This window comes from Vipera berus (genome assembly GCF_964194415.1).
Source record: "Vipera berus genome assembly, chromosome: 2".
NCBI classification, from domain to species: domain Eukaryota; kingdom Metazoa; phylum Chordata; class Lepidosauria; order Squamata; family Viperidae; genus Vipera; species Vipera berus.
The window spans coordinates 267,506,119-267,529,357 of NC_138203.1; the positions used below are offsets into that span (position 1 = coordinate 267,506,119).

General features: G+C 45.7%; 1 protein-coding gene across 2 annotated transcripts; it reads right to left on the bottom strand.

The window, feature by feature from the left end:
• Positions 1–4,921: 4,921 nt before the first annotated feature.
• On the bottom strand, positions 4,922–23,239 carry LOC308661527 (zinc-binding protein A33-like). Of its 2 annotated transcripts, XM_081316484.1 has the most exons (7): positions 23,199–23,239; positions 21,531–22,007; positions 13,214–13,309; positions 11,345–11,578; positions 8,280–8,302; positions 6,641–6,993; positions 4,922–5,544 (listed from the first exon to the last, which is right to left on the bottom strand). In XM_081316484.1, exons 2-7 carry the CDS (start codon positions 21,954–21,956, stop codon positions 5,021–5,023), a joined length of 1,656 nt encoding a protein of 551 aa, XP_081172610.1. In that variant the 5' UTR covers positions 21,957–22,007; positions 23,199–23,239; the 3' UTR covers positions 4,922–5,020. The 2 variants fall into 2 exon arrangements, with proteins under 2 accessions (XP_081172610.1, XP_081172609.1); XM_081316483.1 differs by lacking the exon at positions 23,199–23,239 and having other exon boundaries at positions 21,531–22,042.

Here is a 23,239-nt window from a genome sequence, read left to right on the forward strand (position 1 = left end):
TAGAAGGACTGCAAGTTAATTGAAGTCCTTGCTTCTCAATACGTTTATCAAAACTTGTATGACAATGCAACTGATATGTTTCTTTTTGTTATTAACGCAATAACTCTTTCTTGAGGACAGGAACAGTAGATAATAATAATAATAATAATAATAATAATAATAATAATAATAATAATAATAATAATAATAATAACAACAACAATAACAATAACAATAATAATAATTTAATTTTTATACCGCCCTTCTCCCGAAGGACTCAGGGCGGTGTACAGGGCAATGCAATAAAATACAATATATAAAAATTAAAACAAATATTAAATACAGTAGCCCAATTAAATAAATTAATACAAAATGTTAAAATACCCCTAAACCCATCAGACCAGGCCGGCTTGTTCAAATAAATATGTTTTTAGGTCACGTCAGAAGGAGCGAAGGTCGGGAGCCATCCGGAGCTCCACCGGTAAACGGTTCCAAAGGTCTGGCGCGCCCACAGAGAACGCCCTCCCCCTGGGTGCCGCCAGTCGACACTCTTTGACCGACGGCAAAGTAACTTGAGGTTTGCTAATTGTGAATATTCCTATGTACATTATCTGTTGCTCATGTATTTATAATTATTACCATTTTCTCCTCATTTCCTAAATGTATACAGGTAGTCCTCGACTTACGACCACAATTGAGCCCAAAATGTCTGTTGCTAAACAAGACATTTGTTAAGTGACCTTTGCTCCATTTTACAACTTTTCTTGCCACAATTGTTAAGTGAATCACTGCAGGTGTTAAGTTGGTAACAAGGTTGTTGGCTTCCCCCATTGACATTGCATGTCAGACTGCTGCAAAAGGATCACATGACCCCAGGACACTGCAACCATCATAACTAGGAGTCCGTTGCCAAATGTCTGAATGTTGGTTACATAATCATGCGGGTGGCTGAGGGTCATAGGGTGATGAGCATTAAAGGGTGATGAGGTAAACCAAAACCTGTTGAGATATAAACACAACCCAGTATTTGAATATTGGAATATCCCTACTGAGGCCTTCCCAACCAAGGACAGGAAGTACGGCTTGCTCTCATTGTTTCTGCCTGCAGTGGAATGCATTGAAAGCAGGTAAAATCTTGCACCACAGGTGAACAGAGGCATCCTCTTTCCTCACTACTGTCAATGGCTCAAGAAAATTAAGCACAAATAGAAGGTCAAGTTGAAAGCTGTACTCATAGAACTCTCTGCGCCGGGAGCAATCATCATGGACCACAATAGTCAGGTCAGGCCAGTTTCAAATCTTTCAGCAACTGTTTTTTTTTAAATCCCATTTATATCCCGCCCTTCTCCGAAGACTCAGGGCGGCTTACAATCTAAGCACAAATCAATGTGCTTAGCAATAGCCTTCATTCTATCTATATGCCTGCTTTATTAGGGCTTTCGCCCCCCCCCAAAGCGGCATTATTACAAAGTCAGCTTAATTGCCCCCAACAATCTGGGTCCTCATTTTACCTACCTCGGAAGGATGGAAGGCTGAGTCAACCTTGAGCCTGGTGGGATGCAAACCTGCACTAATTGCAGGCAGCTGGTGTTACTTAAGGAGGCATTAGCCCACTGCTCCACCAAGGCTCTTTGCAAAGGCTGAATAGATTGGACTGTCTCCTGAAGGAGCCCTGGTGGCACACTGGTTAGAATGCAGTATTGCAGGCAAACTCTGCCCACAGTGCAGAGTTCAATCCTGATGGGGCTCAAGGTTGACTCGATCTTCTATCCTTCCAGGTCCATAAAATGAGGAGCCAGATTGTTGGGGACAATATGCTGATATTGTAAACCACCCAGAGAGCAGTGTATAAAGCATTATGGCATGGTATATAAGCAGTGCTTTTTTTCTAAAAAAAAAAAAAAAAGGTGGCAGAACTCTCATCTTGGTGGCCGCACGAAGCGGGGGGCCGGGGGAGCATTGCTGCAGTCACGGGTGTGAGGGGTGTTGGTGGCAGACTGCTCCCCAGGGCTGGAGCTGGCGCGGCTGGTGCTGTGGGAGCAGCAGGGCCTGCTCTTTATGGCGGGGCTGCGTGGGGCAGGTGGAGGGGGCCAGGCGATGCAGGGCGGCCACTTAGGCATGCAGGGCAAGGCGATGGTAGCACAGGTCCAGCACCAGGTAGGCCACCAGCCTGGCTGACACAGGGGAGCACAAGGAAGGAGTGCCAATGGACTCCGCAGAACCCACTTCCCACTCCTTGTCCTCTTTTACTTACCTAGTTGAGATAGTGTAGTTGGGCAGCAGGGAGGGATGCAAAGTTCCTGCCAAATCGCCTTCGCTGCAGACAACTTGCCGGTGCAACATTTGCCGGCCAGGTCTTTTGGCACACTCAGCAGCAATTCCTATTGGCTTCCAAAAGCCAATAGGCTTTTGAAAGCCAATAGAGGGAGTAGCATAGCTTGTGCAAAAGCTTTTTTCTTTTTGTGCAAAAAAGGGTGCCAGAATGCCATTCTGAGCATTCTATGAGAAAAAAAGCCCTGCTTTTATGTTTTAATCTTATGATTTTAAAAATATTGTAAGTTGCCCCAAACTTCACCAGGTGCATACAAATTGCATACAAATATTCAGGGCTTTTTTTCTCATAGAACGCTCAGAACGGAGTTCTGGCACCTTTTTTGGATAGAACCTCGTAGGGTAGGCAAGGCGGGTTGTATGACATGTGTGAGTTCCTGCACCTTTTTCTTTTACAAAAAAAGCACTGCAAATATTATATAATTGGTAAATAAAGGTAGAACATATGTTAAATATACATCAAATGATAATATGCTTCCCTACAAAGTCAATTCTTGCTCAATGACAGACCAAGGAGTTAGCTCAGAAAGGCAAGAGGAAAATCTAGAAGAGGTCTGTGCAACTTGTAGAAGGGAAAGGCCCACACTGATAAATTAAAAATCTTTGTGGTCTGCAAAGGAACGCTGGTGGGCTAATCAATGATGTGGTGACTAGAGGAGCATCTGCAGTGTTGGAGCTCGTGGTCATGGTAAGCCATGGAGGCACTAGGCAGCAGTGGTGGTGATTTTATTACTTTTTTTTAAAAAAAAAGTCTGTGCTCTGTCCAAGGGTGCTTGGTAGGCTGCATGTACAGGCCTGGTCTAGAATTTATTTTGGAGCATTCAACTATCTAGAGCAGGCATGTCAAACTGTTTTTGTTTGAGGCAACTTCTTATAAAAGAATTGCCATTAATTTGTTTTAATAAAATAATTTAAATCAATTTTTCACTTGATTTCAAATTAAATGAATTATATTGGTTGACAACAAGATTTGTTTTTAGTACAATTGCCAAATGCAATAAACTGGTTTTAGGTATATGTGTGCACTAATTATTTCAACACCAATACATTTTAACAACATATTCCATTTGTAAATGAATGCAAATGCAAATTATACAATTTTTTTGTGCAAAAATAAAACAAAATAACAGATTTAAGAGCTGTTATCATTAGTTATCCTTAGCTAAAAAATAATTCCATCATCCAAAACTTTGTTATACTGTATTTAACGAACAGATGCTTTGGGATTAAAAAAAAAGACTGACTACATTTGATTGTGTATCACCATGACATTAAAACAAAATTCGAACAGTGTATGAAAAATAAGGTTCCCTAAACGTCTGCTGGCTATATCTATACATTTTCCTTGATAGCATATCACATATAATTGAAGATTATAATTAGTTGCGTGTGCACGTTCAGCAAGTGTGATGTATTTGTGCTGGCATTTCTAGGCCTCTTTCCAACCACATCCAGAAAATTTTGTAACAAACATTGGAATTCTTAAGGCCATGTTTTGTATTTCCCAGCAATCTGTTACTGGAAGGAAAAAGCAATCCCTGCTATTAGATCCCAGAGAAGTATTTGCATGTATGCAGGTACCCTTAGGGTGCCATAGTTATGGATGAGAAATATTGGTTGCAAAGTTGGCATTTCTGAATGTAATACAGATATTTTGGACTTATTTTTCTTTGCATGTCTGATATTTTTAAAATGGCATATGCTACTGACTACACTTATGCACATATGTAACATCTTTTGCTAGGATACATGACCACTGCTTTTCCAGAATGTGAAAAGTGAAAGATTGTGACTAAACAAAATTTTAATGTGCAGATAATACCACCAGAAATTATTTTATCCTTTTTAATAAATGTTGTTATTGATGTTAACCTCACCATGAAAAAAGTGATATATTTTTATGTATATACTAGATTAATTATTTAAAGACTGAAGTGCAACATAACTAGATTCTAAATAATCTATTTTTCAAAACACACAACAGTCCAAACAGTAAAAGTAAAGTCCAAATTACGAACATTTGATTCTTAAGAATTGTTTAATTTAAAGTGGTTTTGTTGTAATAGAACGTTAGATTCAAAATAGTTTTCAAGAGTCCGTACAAAAGATATTATTTTTTCTACCATCAGCTAAATTAGACATATTACACTGAGAAAAATGTTTGATTTCATTGCAGAGATGTTAACAGAGGAAATAATTATTTTGTTATCTAATTTTACCTTCCAAAAGACTGAAGCTGATGAAAAATGTGAGGTTCTTTCCTGTTGGCTTTTCTTAATTAGCTGTTTTAGATTCTAAAAGTTTAGTTCCCAAAGAAGTAACCCTGTAAATAACTTTAATGTCCTCCTGTAGGGCAGGCTCTTTTATGACTCAAGGACTTCAACTCCCAGAATTCCTGAGCCAACATGACTCAGCTTGAAAACCTCTCCCTTTCCCCTCAGCATGGCTGGCTCAAGATTTCTGGGAGTTGAAGTCCATGAGTCATAAAAAAGGGCCAAGATTGCCTAGCCCTGCAATAGGCTTTCAGACGGAGCTTTTTTTTTTTTTTTTGCAAAAAAAAGGTGCTGGAACGCCGTTCTCAGCATTCTACGAGAAAAAAAGCCCTGTATATAAGTCTACATGCTATTGCTACTGTTGCATTCTAGCACATCTCAATGCTTTCAATTTTCACCAGGCTGTTCATTGCAATGGGGCACTCTGAGCTAAGATCTCAAAGCTCCAGATCCCACACCGAGAGAGGGTAGCTGCTTTGGGTGCTGAGAAAGGGGAGCAGCTCTTCATGGAAACACTCTTGGAAGGTGTAAAGGTGGGTCATGCTGCTGCTGTTGTAAAAAGAGAGCTGCCCCCCTTCAAAGTCCAGGTAGACCCCAACTTTTTCCATCCTCCCACAGACCAAGAGGGGCATACGGGGTTCATTCAGAGCCTGGTACTCTCCAGCCTTCAGCTCAATCGCCCACACGCCTTCCTTGGGTAGAAAGTTCAGCCGCTTCTTGCGCTTCACAGACTTTTTGGCCGCCCCCACCACCCAACCGCTGCTGTCCCCGACTCGGATCTCCCAGTAGAAGCGCCCAGTGGTTATGCCTTTCCGTCCCACCACACACAGGCTCGAGGTGAAGCGCTCTGGCTTTCGTCGCCAAAAGCGTCGGCCGGGACTGAACTTGACTCCAGTGGCTTCTTCCACGAGGACCAGGCTGGGATGAGCCGAGTTGCAGTCCAAAGTGATGCTTGAAGGGACTGCAGAGGAAAGATGGAAAGAATTAAGAATGAACAAGAGTGGACTTGTGCAGGCAGGAGTAGAAAGTGGTCCAGAAAAAAAATTAGACACAAATGACTGTATATGAGCAATATTTTAATAGAGCTACTACCATCTACAACATTTCTGAAGCTTCCTTTCTCTGTTTTAGCCCAAATTGCATTACAGGGTAATTATATATTATAGGGCTTTGGTGGCAAACATATGGCATGTGTGCCACAGGCAGCATGCAGAGCACTCTCTGTGGGCACATGCAACATCACCCCAGTCCTAGGTCTTCAGCTGCATTTTATAAAACTTTTTCGTTTTAGGACTCCGCTGCCGTGTGCAAAGGAACAAAAAAGGTTCAATCTATCTCAACTTTTTGCGGGGGGAAAAAAGATCTGGCAAAGTTGGAATAGATTGAACTTTTTAGTCCCATTCAGGCTGCCGTTACCACCACAGCCACGCCCACCCAATGGGCCACGCCCACCCCATGGGCCATGCCCACCCGTCACCTGACAATACATAAGTGGGTTTGGGGTTACAGCTTGGCTACTTGGTCTCTAAAAGGTTCGCCATCGCTGTTATAGGGTAATTACAGCAATTCAGCAATTATGTTTGAAGAGTTAGTGGTAAAAGGAAACCAGCCTGCCAAAGGACACGATGGGTGGACACCATCAAAGCTGACACCAGCCAGAGCACAGAAAAACTCGAAGAAGTACTGCAAAATTGGAAGATGTGGAGAGATCTGGCCCACAGAATGGATAACCTCACCAACATCATCACGTTACAGGCTTATTGCTGTGGAGGTACATAGCCTTGAACTTCCAGATAAAAGGCAAGGGGTCAATAAAGGAGAATATTTGTAGCTCAGGGTTGAAATTGGGGGGGGGGTGTCCTTGGTGCTCTCTGAGTTTGGTTGTTTTCTTGCAGACATTCCATAACCCAAACTAGCGCTGATGATGTTACCTAGTTTGGATAATGAAATATCTGCAAGAAAACAACCAAGCTCAGAGAGCATCAAAGACCCCTTAAGGTAGGGTGTAAAAGTAATACATCAATACCAATTCATTTGCTCTAAAAACCTCATCTCACCTGGATGTACCACACCCAGGAGGTGCTTCCAGGCATAGAATTGCAGAGGTCCTTTAAACTCGCCCAGGTTCAAGTCTACAGCCACTACTTCATCTTCATCATCTTCCTTCTCCTCTTCTCCTGCTGCAGTCTCTTGGTCTTCCTCTTGTTCATCCTCTTCTTCCTCCTCCTCCTCTTCCTCCTCTTCTTCTTCCTCCTCTTCTTCCTCATCGTCTTCATCCTCTCTCATCAACCCTTCATCAATCTCATTCTCACACTCATCTGTATCTTCACTGCTGGCCCCCAGCCCATCTTCTCCTACGAGTTCGGCATCTAGTTCAGGTTCATCTGGAGCTCCTTGTTCCTTACGGACCCTGTAGAAAAAAGAGCATCCCAAGAGTTATTTTAGAAAAACCTAACTCAATTGTATCAAACCTAGAGGAATCACATCTGTGTCCTTCTACAGAGAAATATCTGAGTACTACTGGTAAAAAAAAATGATACTGCCATTTTTTCTTTCACCTATTTAGTGGATTTCATGCAATAAGGAAAAATAGCATGGAAAATATTGGCCGAAAATGGGAAGATTAGAACTGGAAGTCAATTACACCTGGATCTGTCTTCTGCTCCATAAATTAGGTTTTATTAGAAGCATCCATGCATTTTTTTAATAATCACAGCAGAGAATAGCACAAAGCCAACATAGGATGATTTCCAAAAAAGTTAAGAAGGTTCAGATCTGGTTAGTATTTCCCAGGGAGGCTGCAAAAACCAGGAGAAAGTGATGGCCAGACTGTTGCCAAGAAAATGTCCAGGTCATCATCAAAAGTGAAGACTCACTCAAGGAAATCTCCACTTTTTCTTTTGTAGTTTTACAGAGATTTTAGAAGTGATTTGGGTACTGTAGGAGCCAAAGGGCCAGAAGAACAATGAACTCATTAAACTCTTGGGCCAAATCAACTTTGTTTTGTCTCTGCTCCAAAGAAGGAAGAGGACCCAACTTTATAATTGTAGCAGAGATTTTTCAATGGAAGTAAACAAGTAACCATCTTCACTTCCATTCGTGGAGGAGCTTCACCTACTCATTTTGGCAAATCCAGCAGCTTCTGAAAGGTGGAAGAGGAAGTCCAGCTTCCCTTTTTCTACACGGCTGGTAAGTCTCCCCCATGGCTATTTGTGTTTGCAGGCAAACTGATGTTCCCTGCAGAGTCAGTCCTCCCTGCTGCTTCACGCTTTTCTTCCTTTCATATATTTACTATGTAGGTAATCTTCAACTTAACAGCTATTCATTGAGAGACCCTTGAAAAGAGGGATTTACAACCGGTCCTCACATTTACAGCCCTTGTAGCATCCACATGGTCGTGATCAAGGTACAGGTGCTTGGCAACCAGCATGTATTTACAACAGTTGTTGTGTTTGGGGGTCACATGACTGCCATTTGCGACCTTCCAAACCGGCTTGGAGCAAGCAAACTCCATGGGGCAGGCTGGATTCGCTTAACGACTGCAGTGGTTCACTTAACAACCGTGGCAAATAAAAAAAGATCGTAAAATCAGGGGTGACATTTTAACAACCACCTTGCTAATCAATGGAAATTTTGGTCCTAACTGTGGCTGTAACTCGGCAACTACCTGTCTAAGAAAAGAGAAACACCACTTACCTCTCTAGCAACTCTTTTGCTTCCTATGATAGGGAAGGAGGGAGAGAGGGAAGGAAGGAAAGAAAGAAAAATGAGAGAACCGTCAAAATAATTCTGTCAGTGGGTTATCAACCACTTTCCTGTCAACGCGTCCTGCATTTTAATGGTGCACAACAGATTCTGCTCTCAGTAGATCCTGCCCTAGTTTATTATCAGAAAAAAAGTGTTGTGATTCAGCATCAGCCCGTGGATTCGGCAGCTGAGTCGGACAATTCTGAAGAGGAGGAGGAGGAGGAGGAGGGGTTTGGAGAGCCTTTGGTGTCAGAGGAAGGTTCTGATGCACTGCAGAACTCTCAGCCAGGCCCCTCCCATCTTGTTCCTCCTCAGACCCAGCTGTGTGAGCCTGAAAGATTGGAAGAAGACGATCCACAGCTAGCTCTGTTCAGGGACACTAGGAGCAGGAGGCAATCCAGCAGAACTGAGCAGAGGAAAGCAATGAGGCAACTCGGGAGAAGGCAATGAGAAGCCACGCCTTGAGACTGCTGTTTAAAAGGGGAATGTGTGGGAGGTGCTGGTTGCTGAAGGCAACCGTTTGAAGAGCTTCTGATAAAGCCTTGGTCTGTATTTGTTTAACTTTTGTTTGAACTTTTTAATTTAGCTTTTGCAAATAAATTTGGTTGGATTAGTTCCAGCCTATTGTTTATAAAAAGGGGTTGTCCCTGACATTCCAACAGGGCCGGTCATAGGCTGGAACAGAACAAAAAGTAATCCAGGTGAAATACTATCACAACATAGAAAGAAGAAACAAAAACTGAGGACTGTAGAGCAGGGGTGTTAAACCTGATTGCATCGCAGGCCGTATCATGACCTACCAGGATTTGTTTTGCCCTTGAGGGCCCGGGATGGGCGTGGCCTGTGCGGGCCATATCCGGCCTGCGGGCCTTGTGTTAGGCATGCCTGCTGTAGAATCACAGTGCTTGATATGCCGCTGACAATCCGAGGTGGTGAAGGCGCATGCACTGATCGATCTCACTTTTACGTGAACAAACACTTATGGAATCAGGCAATTGTTACAGAAAATCAGTCTTGCTTATTTTATTTGTTTAAGAAAATGTATTTGGCCACCCAACTCACTCTTCGGGTGGCTTACAAAGATAAAGAAAACACAGACATTTTGTCAGTCGTGACAAACACTAATTGAACAAATACTGGTGTGAGAAGTTTTATATCCAAATATAGTTTATTCTTTATACTGTTCCCATCTTCCCTTAAAATATGAACAGAATCCACAAAGGTCTGAGAATCAGTGTCCCCAAGTTAATCCAATTAGCAAACTTCCTCAACCCTCCAAATAAGTTACCCCCAAATAAGTTACCTCTCTTTGTGTTTGCAGACCTTATCTTCTGATATGTGGATTAGGCCTAATCCACATATCAGAAGATAAGGTCTGCAAACACAAAGAGAGTTCATTTAATTAAGTCTCCCAGCACAACTGTATGTTCACAAGCACAGACACAGACAAACACACACACACCTCAGCACGCAGACACTTCCACAAAAGACTAGACCGTCACTTATATGAAATGGTATAGGTCAGGGGTCAGCAACCTGAAACAGTGAAAGAGCCACTTGGAACCGGTTCCATCACAAAGGGAAAAACTGGGAGCCGCAAAAAATGTGTGTGCATGTGCAGAACAGGGTTTGACTAAAGAGTGGAGCCAAGGCGAGATATGCACCTACCCTGCATATTTGAATTGATTGGTTGAACTTTTTTAGTCCCACTTTTTTTTTTTGGACTGCACATGGCAGAGGACTGGGAGCCGCAGGAGATGACTGAAAGAGCCGCATGCGGCTCCGGAGCCGCGGGTTGCAGACCTGTGGTATAGGTTCTCCTGCTTGAGCAGGGGGCTGGACTAGAAGACCTCCAAGGTCCCTTCCAGCTCTATTCTATTCTAATTCAGAGCTGTGTTTTCTTTTTGTTGCCTTCTGTTTTTTATCCACCATTATGGGCATGGGGGAGGTGGAGAGAAGTGGGGACATGTATCCCAATTTCATGATACATCCTGGACAAGCTCTCCCTATAAAACTTTGCCATTGCACCCCATTTCTCTGCAGCCTGCTGCTTCTTTTGCTTTTAAAAATAAATGTTTCTTCTTTCCTCATAGTTGTCTGGAACTCATTTTTATTTACTATTTTTTATTTATTTATTTATTTTTATTTGATTTGATTTGTATACCGCCCTTCTCCCGAAGGACTCAGGGCGGTGAACAGGGACATAAAATACCATAAATACCCAAAATAAAGAAATTAAAAACAAATTAAACCCTAGTGCCCAAATGCAGAAAATAAATTACATTAAAACAATAATTAAAACAAAACCCATCAGACCAGGATTGTTCAAACAAATAGGTTTTTAGGTCGCGTCGGAAGGAGCGAAGGTCGGGAGCCATCCAGAGCCCAACCGGCAAACAGTTCCACAGGTCAGGCGCACCCACAGAGAACGCCCTCCCCCTGGGGGCCACCAGACGGCATTCTCTGATCGGTGGCACCCTGAGGAGGCCCTCTCTGTGGGAGCGCACTGGGAGAAGGGAAGTTGATGCCGGCCTCAGGTGCTCCCTAAGGTACTCCGGACCCATGCCATGTAGGGCTTTGTAGGTCATAACCAGTACCTTGAATCTCACCCGGAAGGCAACCGGAAGCCAATGCAGCTCACGGAGCAGAGGTGTAATATGGGAGTATCGGGAGACCCCCAACACAACTTGCACGGCTGCATTCTGCACCAGTTGGAGCCTCCGAGTGGTCCTCAAGGGCAGCCCCATGTAGAGGGCGTTGCAGTAGTCTAACCGAGAGGTCACAAGCGCATGAGTGATTGTACGCAAGGCATCATGGTCTAAATAGGGCCGTAACTGGCGCACCAGGCGCACCTGGGTGAAGGCCCCCCTAGTCACAGTTATAATTTACATTGCAACCCCAGCTCGAGTTGGACCCCCAAATTATTCTTCTGACAATTGTTTGGTACAAATCTATGCACCCAGCAAGTTTTTTTTTCTTCCCAAGAAAACCCCACATCCCACAGTCCTCCTTACCTTAAGGAAGCTTATGTGATCTTTGCATTCAAGGCCGGCCTGTACGCGACAGAGAGTTTCTGAACATGAGGCCATCTTCCGGTCCAGTTCCTTTAACTTGGTTTCCATCTGAGCCAAGTTCTTTTCTCGCTGGTTTTCTAAGGCCTGTTTTATACCCAGCTCTCTGTCGTTCAGCAGCTGGTGCATCTTCACAAACTCTCCAGAGACATGATCAGCCAAGGATTCGGAGCAGGTCTGGAAAAACATAAATGGGGCACAGCAAAAGATTGTGGTTTGGACAAACAGAAATGATCACCTGTCACAGTGATGTTGGTTTTGGAGAAGACTGCTGAGAATAACTTGGGTAGCCGCGAAAAAAAAAATCCAATAGACCATTATACAAATCAACTCATTTCAGTCGTTATTTGAAGCCCTAACGACTCAAACATCCTACTTCAGGCATGTGATGCAAAGACCTGACTTTCTGAAGGAGGCTCTAATACTAGGAAAGATGGAAAGAAAGAGAAGATGAGGAAGAACAAAAGCCAAGATGGTGGACATAGTTACAGTGGCAACGGGGGCACCACTGGAAGATCTGAAAAACCAGGTTAGGGATAAATTGTCACGGAGAAACTCTGCTTTGCTAGGAGTTGAAAACTACTTGAAAGCGTGTAATTTATTTTCTTTATTAAATTTATATGCCACCCATTTCATTGTCAGGTAACTTATACGATTGATGCCACCATGATGATTACCTAAGCAAAACCAGCAATTTAAATCTTTTGTCTTTTTTATTATAATGTAGTTGTCCACGCTGCTAACATCGAATGCTCTTGCTTGACAAGAGATGAAGAAGCAGCTATTTCATATGTTAAACCTGTGTATTGCTTTAAGAGATAGGGTTAAGGCTGGGAGGAGGAAGATTGTACCTCAAGGCCGTCTGAAATTAAAGAAGGTAAGAACTTGGCAGGTTGTCTAACAGAAGAGAAACTAATTCTTTAAATTAATTGGAGAATGTGATTAATGACAAAAATAGAAAGGTGGAGAATTGTATTTAATAGATTGTGCAAGGGGGCGGAGACTTCAGATTCCAGCTTCCTTCGAGCAAGCATTTGCCAGTGTATTAGGCTAATAAAGGACTTTTAAGTTAAACAATGCCTCAGAGTCACTTGAAAAGCTCATACATCAGAAACTTGACAGTAGTGACAACACACATATAAACACATATGTACATACATACACACAAAGTTCCATTTACACACACACACACACACACACACACACACACCTACCTCTGTAGGGTCCTTGGTGTACTCTGAGGTTGATTGTTTTTCTTGAAGATATTTCATTGCCAAACTAGGTAATACCAAAGCCCACTCCATTCTAGCACTGATGATGTTACCTAGTTGAGTAGTGAAACATCTGCAAGAAAACAACCAAGCACCAAGAGGCCCTCATGTCAGCCCTGAGCTACAAATATTCCCTTCTATCAGTACACAAAGTTCTAATTATAAGAGTGTCTTTTGTGGCAGCTTAGACTAGAGCACCACAATGCCTCAAAGTATTTAAAACTAAATTGAGAATCCCAGGGGAAAAGGGAAAAGAATGGAGTATCCTGGAAAATGCATGGCTGACACCTTTGGCCACTTGAATGCCACACTACAACATTGGTATTTATTTTTGGTTGCTCTCAATGCCAAGCAAGCAAGTAGCTTTTCTTTTCTTTAGACTGAACTGCAGGAGCCTGGATTAAATGCTGACCCTCAAACACCTAATATTAAGCCACTGAGCTACAAATGGTAGCATTGACAGCAATGGTTGCTGGGATCAAGATACACTCAGTTTAAGGTTAAACAGAAAGTCCAATCGTCACCACTTCTCCAGCTGCACCTTTAATTCGACAATGTTCTCCTGCTGGTGACACTGGCTCCTTTTCAACCGTCTGAGATCTTCCTCAAGAGGCTCCAGAGATGCTTTCAGCTGGTCCTGAAAGGAAGAGAAAATTCAGGTCTGACTTAAAATGAACACCATCATTTGATTGATCCCAGGACAATTTTATTCCTTCCCGCTGCCTGAAGACGCTAATCCTGCTGTTAACATTTCTGTTGCCAGGTTCTGCTCAACAGCCCTTAAAATTTGTCAGGCCTCTGTTCCCCAACCAGCCTTAAAGAGCATTTACTTTGATCGTTAAGAGCAGGGGTCTGTGACCTTGACAACTTTAAGACTTGCTATGCTGGCTGAGGAATTCTGGGAGCTGAAGTCCACAAGTTTTAAAGTTGCCAAGGTTGTTGTTGTTGTTGTTAGGTGCGAAGTCGTGTCTGACCCATCACGACCCCATGGACAATGTTCCTCCAGGCCTTCCTGTCCTCTACCATCTTCTGCAGTCCATTTAGGCTCACGCCTACTGCTTCAGTGACTCCATCCAGCCACCTCATTCTCTGTCGTCCCATTCTTCTATTGCCCTCAATCTTTCCCAGCATTAGGAAGGACTCCAGTGAGTCCTTCCTTCTCATTAGGTGGCCAAAGTATTTGAGTTTCAACTTCAGGATCTGGCCTTCTAAAGAGCAGTCAGGGTTGATCTCCTTTAGGACTGACCAGTTTGATCACCTTGCAGTCTCCACCACCATAGTTCAAAGGCTTCAATTCTTTGGCGCTCAGCCTTTCTTATGGTCCAACTTTCACTGCCATACATTGCAACTGGGAAGACCAGGTCAAGGTTGCAGACCCCTATCACAGTGTTTCATACTGTGATAGATTTAGTTACCAATATATTAATGTTTGATGTTCCCCTGCATTTATTTAATGTATTTCTTTTAGCTGATAGAACTTTTTTAGACTTTTGCTTTTTATGGCTATCTTTCAGCTTTTTTTAAGTATATGGTTTTAGTGCAGGTTTTCTTTTTATACTTTTTAGCTTTTTTAAAAAAATATTATTTGTATCCCATTTATTCTTATGCTGGTGCATGACCGCAATAAAGATCTGATTGATTGAACATCTTCTCAGAGGCAAGACTGGGGAACAATAATGCCATATATTTTTTAAAGATTTCTCCTGAAGATGGCCTACATTCCTGCATTCAAGGATTCAGCCCACTGCATTCACATAGCCAGATACAGCATAGCAATTGTCAACAAGCCAAAGGGACATCCACAAATTTTGACTGCAATCCCAAACACCTCCAAATTACTACCTTGTAATTTCTAATGTGATAGAAACATCACATTGTATGGAAAATGCAGGTAGTCCTTGATTTACAACCATTCGTTTAGTGACCATTTGAAGCTACAGCAGCAGTGAAAAAAGAGTGACTTAGGACTGCTTTTCAAATGTACGACCGTTTCAGCATCCCCAGGGTCACATGATCAAAATTCAGAGGCTTGGCAACTGGCATGTATTTATGACGGTTGCAGTGTCCCGTGGTCATGTGATCACCTTTTGCAAGAGTCTGACAAGCAAAGTCAATGGGGAAGCCAGACTCACTTTGCAACCATGTTACTAACTTAACAACAACAGTGTCTCACTTAACAACCGTGGCAAAAATGGGGCAAAACTCACTCAACAACTGTCTTGCTTAGCAATGGAAATTTTGGACTCAGTTGTGGTCCATAAGTGGAGGACTATAGTCATATTAACTCTAATGAATCAAATGGGGGGTTGGCACTCCAGATTCTTCTTTTTCTGCCTCATTGACTTGTTCTTTTTTTTCAGTATAGAGCTACTCCATCTAAGCTCTTGGGGGGGGAAGATTTATAGAAAGCAAATTTGTGGGTGTATGTGACTATTCCTGACAAGAAGGAGCTGACAGAAGAGAATATATGTACTAACTCAGGTTTGAACTGTGGAGCCCTCAGCACTCTCTGAGCTTGTAAGGAATTTCCTCAATGCAGTCCTACAGTGGAACCAGTTCTGCAGAATGATGGTGGACTTGACTTCCAAGAAGCTGGATCAATACTTGCCACAGATGCCTTAACTGAGGGGCTTGAATCAAGGGTTGGGCTCCATGGCTCAAATAACTTTTCCAACTCAATCACAGGGACAGGCAGCCTGGGTTTCATGGTCCTCGCCTGCAAGGGCTGAGACTGGGAGACTGAAAGTAGGGTTCCTAGGCTGGAAATATACCTTATGAAAATATCTCCCAGCTGCCTCCCAAGGCCACCAAGAGACTGGCCAAGTATCCATTGTCTTGGGGGGGGGGGGAAACAGAACAATAAGAAGACTTTGAATTCTTTGCAGTGCTGTGGGCAGCCATTTCTTGTATCTCAGACGTCATTCCTAACTAAACTAGCTTAGGTGGCGTCTTGCAGCAAATCCACACACCCTCCTTGTCCCAGCAGGAGGACAAGCTACCTATTATTTCCCAAGGATACAGTATGTATGCATGTCCCTGCCTTTGAACTATGCTGCTGGAGAAGACTCTGGCGAATCCCTTGGACTGCAAGGCGATCAAACCGGTCCATCCTAGAGGAGATCAACCCTGACTGCTCTTTAGAAAGCCAGATCCTGAAGCTAAAACTCAAATACTTTGGCCACCTAATGAGAAGGAAGGACTCACTGGAGAAGAGCCTAATGCTGGGAAAGGTTGAGGGCAAGAGAAGAAGGAGACGACAGAGAATGAGGTGGCTGGATGGAGTCACTGAAGCAGTAGGCGTGAGCCTAAATGGACTGCAGAAGATGGTAGAGGACAGGAAGGCCTGGAGGAACGTTGTCCATGGGGCCGCGATGGGTCGGACACGACTTTGCAGCTAACAACAACAACCCTACCTGTATCTCAGGATTCTTCTGCTACTGAAACAGCCCAGGGACAGGTGAGTTTAAGGTGCTGCATTTTGGAACTGGTGTTTTTGCTAATTTCCTACCTCAACATAACTACAACAATACTACAACTACAACCAGGTTTCCGAGCGTTACACCGGCCCCGGGCTCAAGGTAGGGGCGGGGGAGTGGCGGTAGTTATCAGGGAGACCTTATGTCCGCGGGAGACCACCGTCCCTCAGATAGTCGGGTGTGAGTCTCTCTTTTTGAGGTTTGGTTCGGGGGCGCAGTTGGGCTTGCTGCTGGTGTACGTTTCGCCTAGTCACACAGCGGCAGCCCTGCCTGAGCTACTCGATGTCCTCTCCGGTTTGGTGATTGAGTTCCCCAAACTTTTAGTTTTGGGTGACTTCAATCTACCATCCCTGGGAGGGTCATCTGAGTTGGCTCGGGAGTTCATGGCTTCCATGACGGCCATGGACCTGACGCAGGTAATTTCTGAACCAACTCATGAGGGAGGCCACACCCTGGACCTAGTTTTTTTATCTGGACGATGGTTGGATGATCTTGGTGGGGGCTCTCCATTTATCATGCCCCTGTCATGGACGGATCATCACCTCCTGCGGCTGGTCTTCCGTTTTACCAACCCCCGCCGTGGGGATACGGAACCAATTAGATGGTACCGCCCCAGGCGCTTAATGGACCCCGATGGGTTCCAGGCAGCGCTGGGATCCCCACCTGCCTCCGTCGCTCACAACTCGGCGGATGCCTTAGTGGAAGCCTGGGAAAGGGCAGCCACTGAGGCACTGGACCGAGTTGTACCCTTGCGGCCCCTGACCCGGTGCAGATCCCAACGAGCTCCATGGTCCTCCGCGGAGCTCCGGGAGATGAAGCGTCGGAAACGGGGCCTAGAGAGCTGCTGGAGGTCCAGCCGATCCGAATCCGACCGATTGCGGTTAAGAACCTATATTAGGTCTTATCTCGCTGCGATGAGGGTGGCGAGGTGTAATTACTTCTCCACCCTCATCGCGTCCGCAGATAATCGCCCGGCCGCCCTGTTTAGGGTGACTCGCTCACTTCTTAATCAGGAGGTGAGGGGGGATCCCTTACAGGGTCGTGCCGAGGAGTTTGGTCAGCATCTGTCGGATAAAATCGCTCGGATTCGGACTGGTTTGGACTCCAGCTGGGCAGAGTCTGACGATCAGGACACGGGCGGTCTTGTCAATGTTATCTGGGAGGAGTTTGATTCTGTGACCCCTGATGAAGTGGACAGGATTATGGGGAGGCTGAGCTCCACCACATGTTTATTGGACCCGTGCCCTTCCTGGCTGGTTTATGCAGCTAGGGAGAGGACACGAGGCTGGTTCCAGGCGGTGATATCTGCTTCTTTGAGTGAGGGTAATTTCCCCACCGTCTTGAAGGAGGCGGTGGTGAGACCCCTCCTCAAGAAGCCTGCCTTGGACCCAGCTGTGTTGAACAACTTTCGTCCAGTCTCCAACCTTCGCTTTCTTGCGAAGGTTGTTGAGAGTGTGGTGGCGCATCAGCTCCCTCTGGTCCTGGATGAAGCGGATTATCTGGATCCGTACCAATCGGGTTTCAGGCCCGGGTACAGCACGGAGACGGCATTGGTCGCTCTGGTGAATGATCTCTGGAGGGCTCGGGATAGGGGATGTTCCTCTGTCCTAGTCCTATTAGACCTCTCAGCGGCTTTCGATACCATCGACCATGGTATCCTGCTGCGGCGTCTCAGGGGATTGGGAGTGGGAGGCACAGTTCTTCGGTGGTTCTCCTCCTATCTCCTGGGACGTTCGCAGTCGGTGTTGGCAGGGGGGCAGAGATCAGCCCCTAGGTCTCTCGTTTGTGGAGTTCCTCAGGGGTCGGTTCTCTCGCCTCTCCTGTTCAACATCTACATGAAACCGCTGGGTGAGATCATTCGTGGTTTTGGAGTTGGGTATCATCAATATGCTGATGATACCCAACTTTTTATTTCTACCCCAAACCACCCCAGTGATGTCCTCGCTGTGATGTCCCGTTGCCTGGAGGCGGTTCGGGTCTGGATGGGGAGGAACAGACTTCAACTCAACCCGGACAAGACTGAGTGGCTGTACATTTCGGCATCCCGGGACATTCAAAATGTTCCATCCCTTTCTATGGGGGGTGAGCTGTTACCCCCCGTGGATAGGGCTCGCAACTTGGGAGTCCTCCTAGATTCACGACTTACCTTGGAAGATCATGTAGCAGCTGTGACTAGGGGGGCTTTCGCCCAGGTTCGCCTGGTGCGTCAGTTGCGGCCCTATCTGGACCAGGATGCCCTGTGTACGGTCACTCATGCGCTCGTGACCTCTCGCCTTGACTACTGTAATGCTCTCTACATGGGGCTTCCCTTGAAGACCACTCGGAGGCTCCAACTGGTACAGAATGCGGCCGCGAGAGTTGTCTTGGGAGTTTCCCGGTACTCCCATGTTACACCTTTGCTCCGCGAGCTACATTGGTTACCAGTTGTCTTCCGGGTGAGGTTCAAGGTCTTAGTTATGGTTTTTAAGTCCCTACATGGCATGGGTCCGGAATACCTCGGGGACCACCTGCTGCCGGCGTCAACTCCCCTCCGCCCTGTGCGTTCCCACAGAGAGGGCCTCCTCAGGGCGCCTCCAGTCAGAGAATGCCGGCTGGTGGCCCACAGGGGGAGGGCCTTCTCTGTGGGCGCCCCGGCTTTGTGGAATCAACTGCCGGTGGAGCTCCGGATGGCACCGGATCTCCGCTCCTTCCGGCGCGGGTTAAAGACCCACCTGTTTGAACAAGCTGGCCTGGCCTGATGGGGAGTTAATTTGGGTTTTAAATATTTGTATATTTTATTGTTTTATCTTGGGCATTAATTTAATTCTATTTTAACTTTTGTAGTTTTGTATTTTTATCATATGCCCTGTTCACCGCCCTGAGTCCCGCGGGAGAAGGGCGGTATAAAAATTTAATAAAACTAAACTAAACTAAACTAATACAAGGCATCTTGATATGCATTGGGGAGATGTCCTGAAATTATGTGCTCTTTAGCGGCAATCTTGTGGCTCCAGTTGTTTCTTCCAGTTCCCTTTGAGGGCACCCCTTCTGTCCCTGAATCCCTTAGTCCTTGACCTTTTCATCCACCCACAACCTTCTTTTGACTCCAAGGGAAACCAGAACACAGGTAGTCCTCAATTTACGACAATGGAGCAGAACATTTCTGTCGCTAAGCGAGACAGTTGCTAAGTGAATTTTGCTCCATTTTATGAACTTTCTCGCTACACTGCAGTTGTTAGCTTAGTCACATGGCGGTTATGTGAATCTGCCTTCCCCACTGACTTTGCTAGTCAGAAGGCTGCAAAAGGGGATCACATGCAACCGTCACAAATATGAACCAGTTCCCAAGTGTCTGAATTTTAATCATGTGACCCTGGAGATGCTGCCATGGTCATAAGTGTGAAAGGCACTATTCTGGATCGAAGCTGTTGTGCTGCTATTGTAACTTTGAATAGTCACTAAATGAACGGTTGTAAGTCAAGGACTACCTGTGCTGGCTTCCACAGCCACTTTGTGTAAGGGTTTAGTCAAGCTAGACAACTCTCTTATGTCAGGGGTCTTCAAACAGACACACTGGCTGAGGAATTCTGGGAGCTCAAGTCCATGAGTCATAAAAGGGCTGAGTTTGAAGACCCCTGTTCTATGTGGTCAACAGGAGCTGAAAACAACGATGGCACATAATAGATCGATTGAGTGTTTCTCAACTTTAGCAAATTTAATCTGCTGAATGGGGAATTCTGGGAATTGAAGTCCACAGTTACTAAAGTTGACAAAAACTGACCCAGAGAGTGCCTTGAAACTGACCAGCCTATAATGGCTTAGCTAATGCAACTGGAAGTGTAATTGACAGGTATTTTCTCTTGTAAGCCTTAACCTGCCTGGAGGGAAATTCCTTTCCCAATAATGCTGCTCTTCATACAATGTCCTTAGGCTAGTTTGTCACTCCCAAACTAATTCCCAGAACTAAACTCTTCCCTCCAATAGCAGTCATCTCTTACCCTTTGCAGCCACCTAGTGGTTAATAGATCAAATCTTCAGGAAGTGGGAGATGAATTGCATATACCCGTATGTGAGTTACAGATTCAGTACAGTATTAGTGTTTCTTCATGCATTTCAGAGTGGAAATCTAGTTTATATTTACTGGTAAATATTTTGGAGGCTTCATAAGCTCCATTTCAGTGTCCCTGTCTATTATTATGATTCACATATGATATGAACTCTGCCTGTATTTTATCTTGGCTTGCAAAATAAGCCACCTTGAGTAGCCCCACAGTGAAATAGGTGGCAAATAATTTTTTTAAAATCCCATTTATATCCCGCCCTTCTCCGAAGACTCAGGGCGGCTTACAATCTAAGAAGCACAAATCAATGTGCTTAGCAATAGCCTTCATTCTATGTATATGCCTGCTTATTAGGGTTTTCGCCCCCCCCCCAGCGGCATTTTTACAAAGTCAGCTTATTGCCCCCAACAATCTGGGTCCTCATTTTACCTACCTCGGAAGGATGGAAGGCTGAGTCAACCTTGAGCCTGGTGGGACTCGAACCTGCACTAATTGCAGGCAGCTGGTGTTACTTAAGGAGGCATTAGCCCACTGCTCCACCAATTTAACGAATAGAGATAGATAGATGGAGAGACAGAGAAGAGACAGAGAAAGACAAAGAGTGAGAGATAGTGAGAGATAAGACAGACAGAGAGGTAGAGTGAGAGACAAGAAAGAGACAGAGAGATACTGTGTTTCCCCAAAAGTAAGACCTACCCCGAAAATGAGCCCTAGCTTGATTTTTGGGATGGGCCTAATATAAGCCCTACCCCAAAAATAAGCCCTAGTTTGGGGGGGCAAGGTACACACCTAAAAATCAAGCTACGTCGGTGGTGGGGATGTGGAGTTGTACCACCTGTCCTGCACCCACTTACTCTGCAACCAGGCCCCACCTCGCCGGCCGACCTCTTCTGCGGCCAGGCCTCCTTTTCGCAGTCACAGGCCTTTCCAGAAGGCCACTGCAGCCGAGAAGGTTCTGCAAGACCTCTGAAGCCAAGAATGAAGCTATGGATTCAATCCATAGCTCGGTACTCGGCTGCAATGGCCTTCTGGAAAGGCCTGACTGCAAAATATGGGCCAGAATGCAGCTGTAGAAGAAGCGGACCGAGTAGGTGGGACTGTCAGTGCTGCAGATGACTATAAAAGACATCCTCTGAAAATAAGACCTGATGCCTTTTTGGGGGGGGGGAATAAGACCCGATCTTATTTTCAGGGAAACACGGGAACAGTGAGAGATAAGAAAGAGACAGAGAGAGAAGACAAAGAGAGAGAGAGAGAGAGAGAGAAGATGGAAAGAATGAGAGAGAGATTAGTGTCTTGTTCGACCAAAGGCCTCCTTTCTCTTCCCAGGATCAGCTCTCACCTGATAGGTCTGAACCGCGTTTTTGATGGGCAGGAAGTCGTGTCCCCGGTGCTGAGGCAAGTCCCGGCAGATGACGCAGACGGGCTCCTCATCTTGGCTGCAGAAGAGCTTGAGGGGCTCCTCGTGTTCCTCACAGAAGTACCAGCTGCCGATGCCGCTCAGCTGAGTCCCTTCATCCAGCTTCAGGAGCCGGGCCTTCTCGGCCAAGCTGCAGAGGGCTCGGTTGATGGTCATGCGGCGCAAAGCAAAGGGGCGCCGGCACTCGGGGCAGAGCCCGCGTCTTTGCCCCTTGGGGATGCAGGGCTCCAGGCAGGGAGCGCAGAAGCTGTGGCCGCACTCCAGCATGTGGGGGTCCCGAAAGAGGGAGAGGCAAATGGGGCACAGCAAGTCTTCAGTGAAACTGGACACTTCTCGTACCGAAGCCATGTTGGTCAATTCAAAGACAGCCTGAACAGGTTTCCCTGCCTCTATTTCGGCCTGTTGAGTGAACATATAACATAAAATAATAGGGTTGGAAGAGAACTTGGAGGTCTTCTAGTCCAACCTCCTGCTCAGAAGACCCTACTGTCACAATGTCCTCTTTGGGTTGAAAGCAGCTACCAACAAACAGGAATGAGTAACAGATGCTTTATTCCATGCAAAGAAAAAGTCAGCGCTGAGAGTGAACTACTCCCAGCACTTTACATAGCCATTTGGATCCATAGCCATAAGCCAGCATCCGGCGGGAGGACCACTTAATTGGCAGTCCAGGCCCTCCATTCTCCTCTGGAACAGACACGCAGGTCCGGCAGCAATGTCTCGCCATTCTGTGCCTCATGGTCTGAACTGCAGGGATTCCCCTCTCCACAGCCACTGCAGGAAGGTCCAGGCCTGCAGCCACGAGGACGCCACTGGGATTCCCCCTCCCCACAGCGTGATGGCTCCAGCTGACGAAGAGAGCAGGAGGGGACCGGCGAGCCTGGAACTGGCCCCAACCGCTCTGGAGGACACTCAGCGTTCCACTGGCCTCCCAGCAGCGGCTCCAACCGGCGAAGAGAGCAGGAGCGGGCCGGTGGGCCTGGAACTGGCCCCGACCGCTCCAGAGGACTCCTGGCATTCCGCTAGCCTCCAGGCGGCAGCTCCAGCCAGTAAGAAGGCCTGGAGGGAAGCAGCGGCTTGGCACCAGGTTCCCCCCCTCCGTTGTATGTCGGGCCCACGGGGCTCGACACCTATAAGATTTCAAACAAAGGACTGGCCGGGCTCTTCCTAAAAACCTCCAGTGTTGGGAGCATTCACAACTTCTGGAGGCGGGTGGTTCCACTGATTAATTGATCTCAGTGACAGGAAATTTATCCTTAGTTCCAGGTTGTTTCTCTCTTTAAAAAGCTTCCACCCATTACTTCTTGTCCTGCCTTCAGGTGCTGTGGAGTATAGGTTGAATCTTTCTCCTCTGTGGCAGCCCCTCAAGTACTGGAAGCCTGAGGCAAAGGGGTGTCTGCCGTCCCGGATAGATCAGAGCTGGACACCAAAGTGATGAATACCAAAACTACTTTTCTTACAGGGTTACAGAAACTGAGTCTGAATGGGCCTCCCTGTTCCCTGCCTTTATCCTAAAGTGAACCAAGAAGGATAAAACCCTGAGACATTTTCTCAAACTGCATTCCTATTTTGGACACAGAAATTTCTTACTTCACCATTGCCTTGACTGCGTCCCTTCCTCCTCTGCCTCA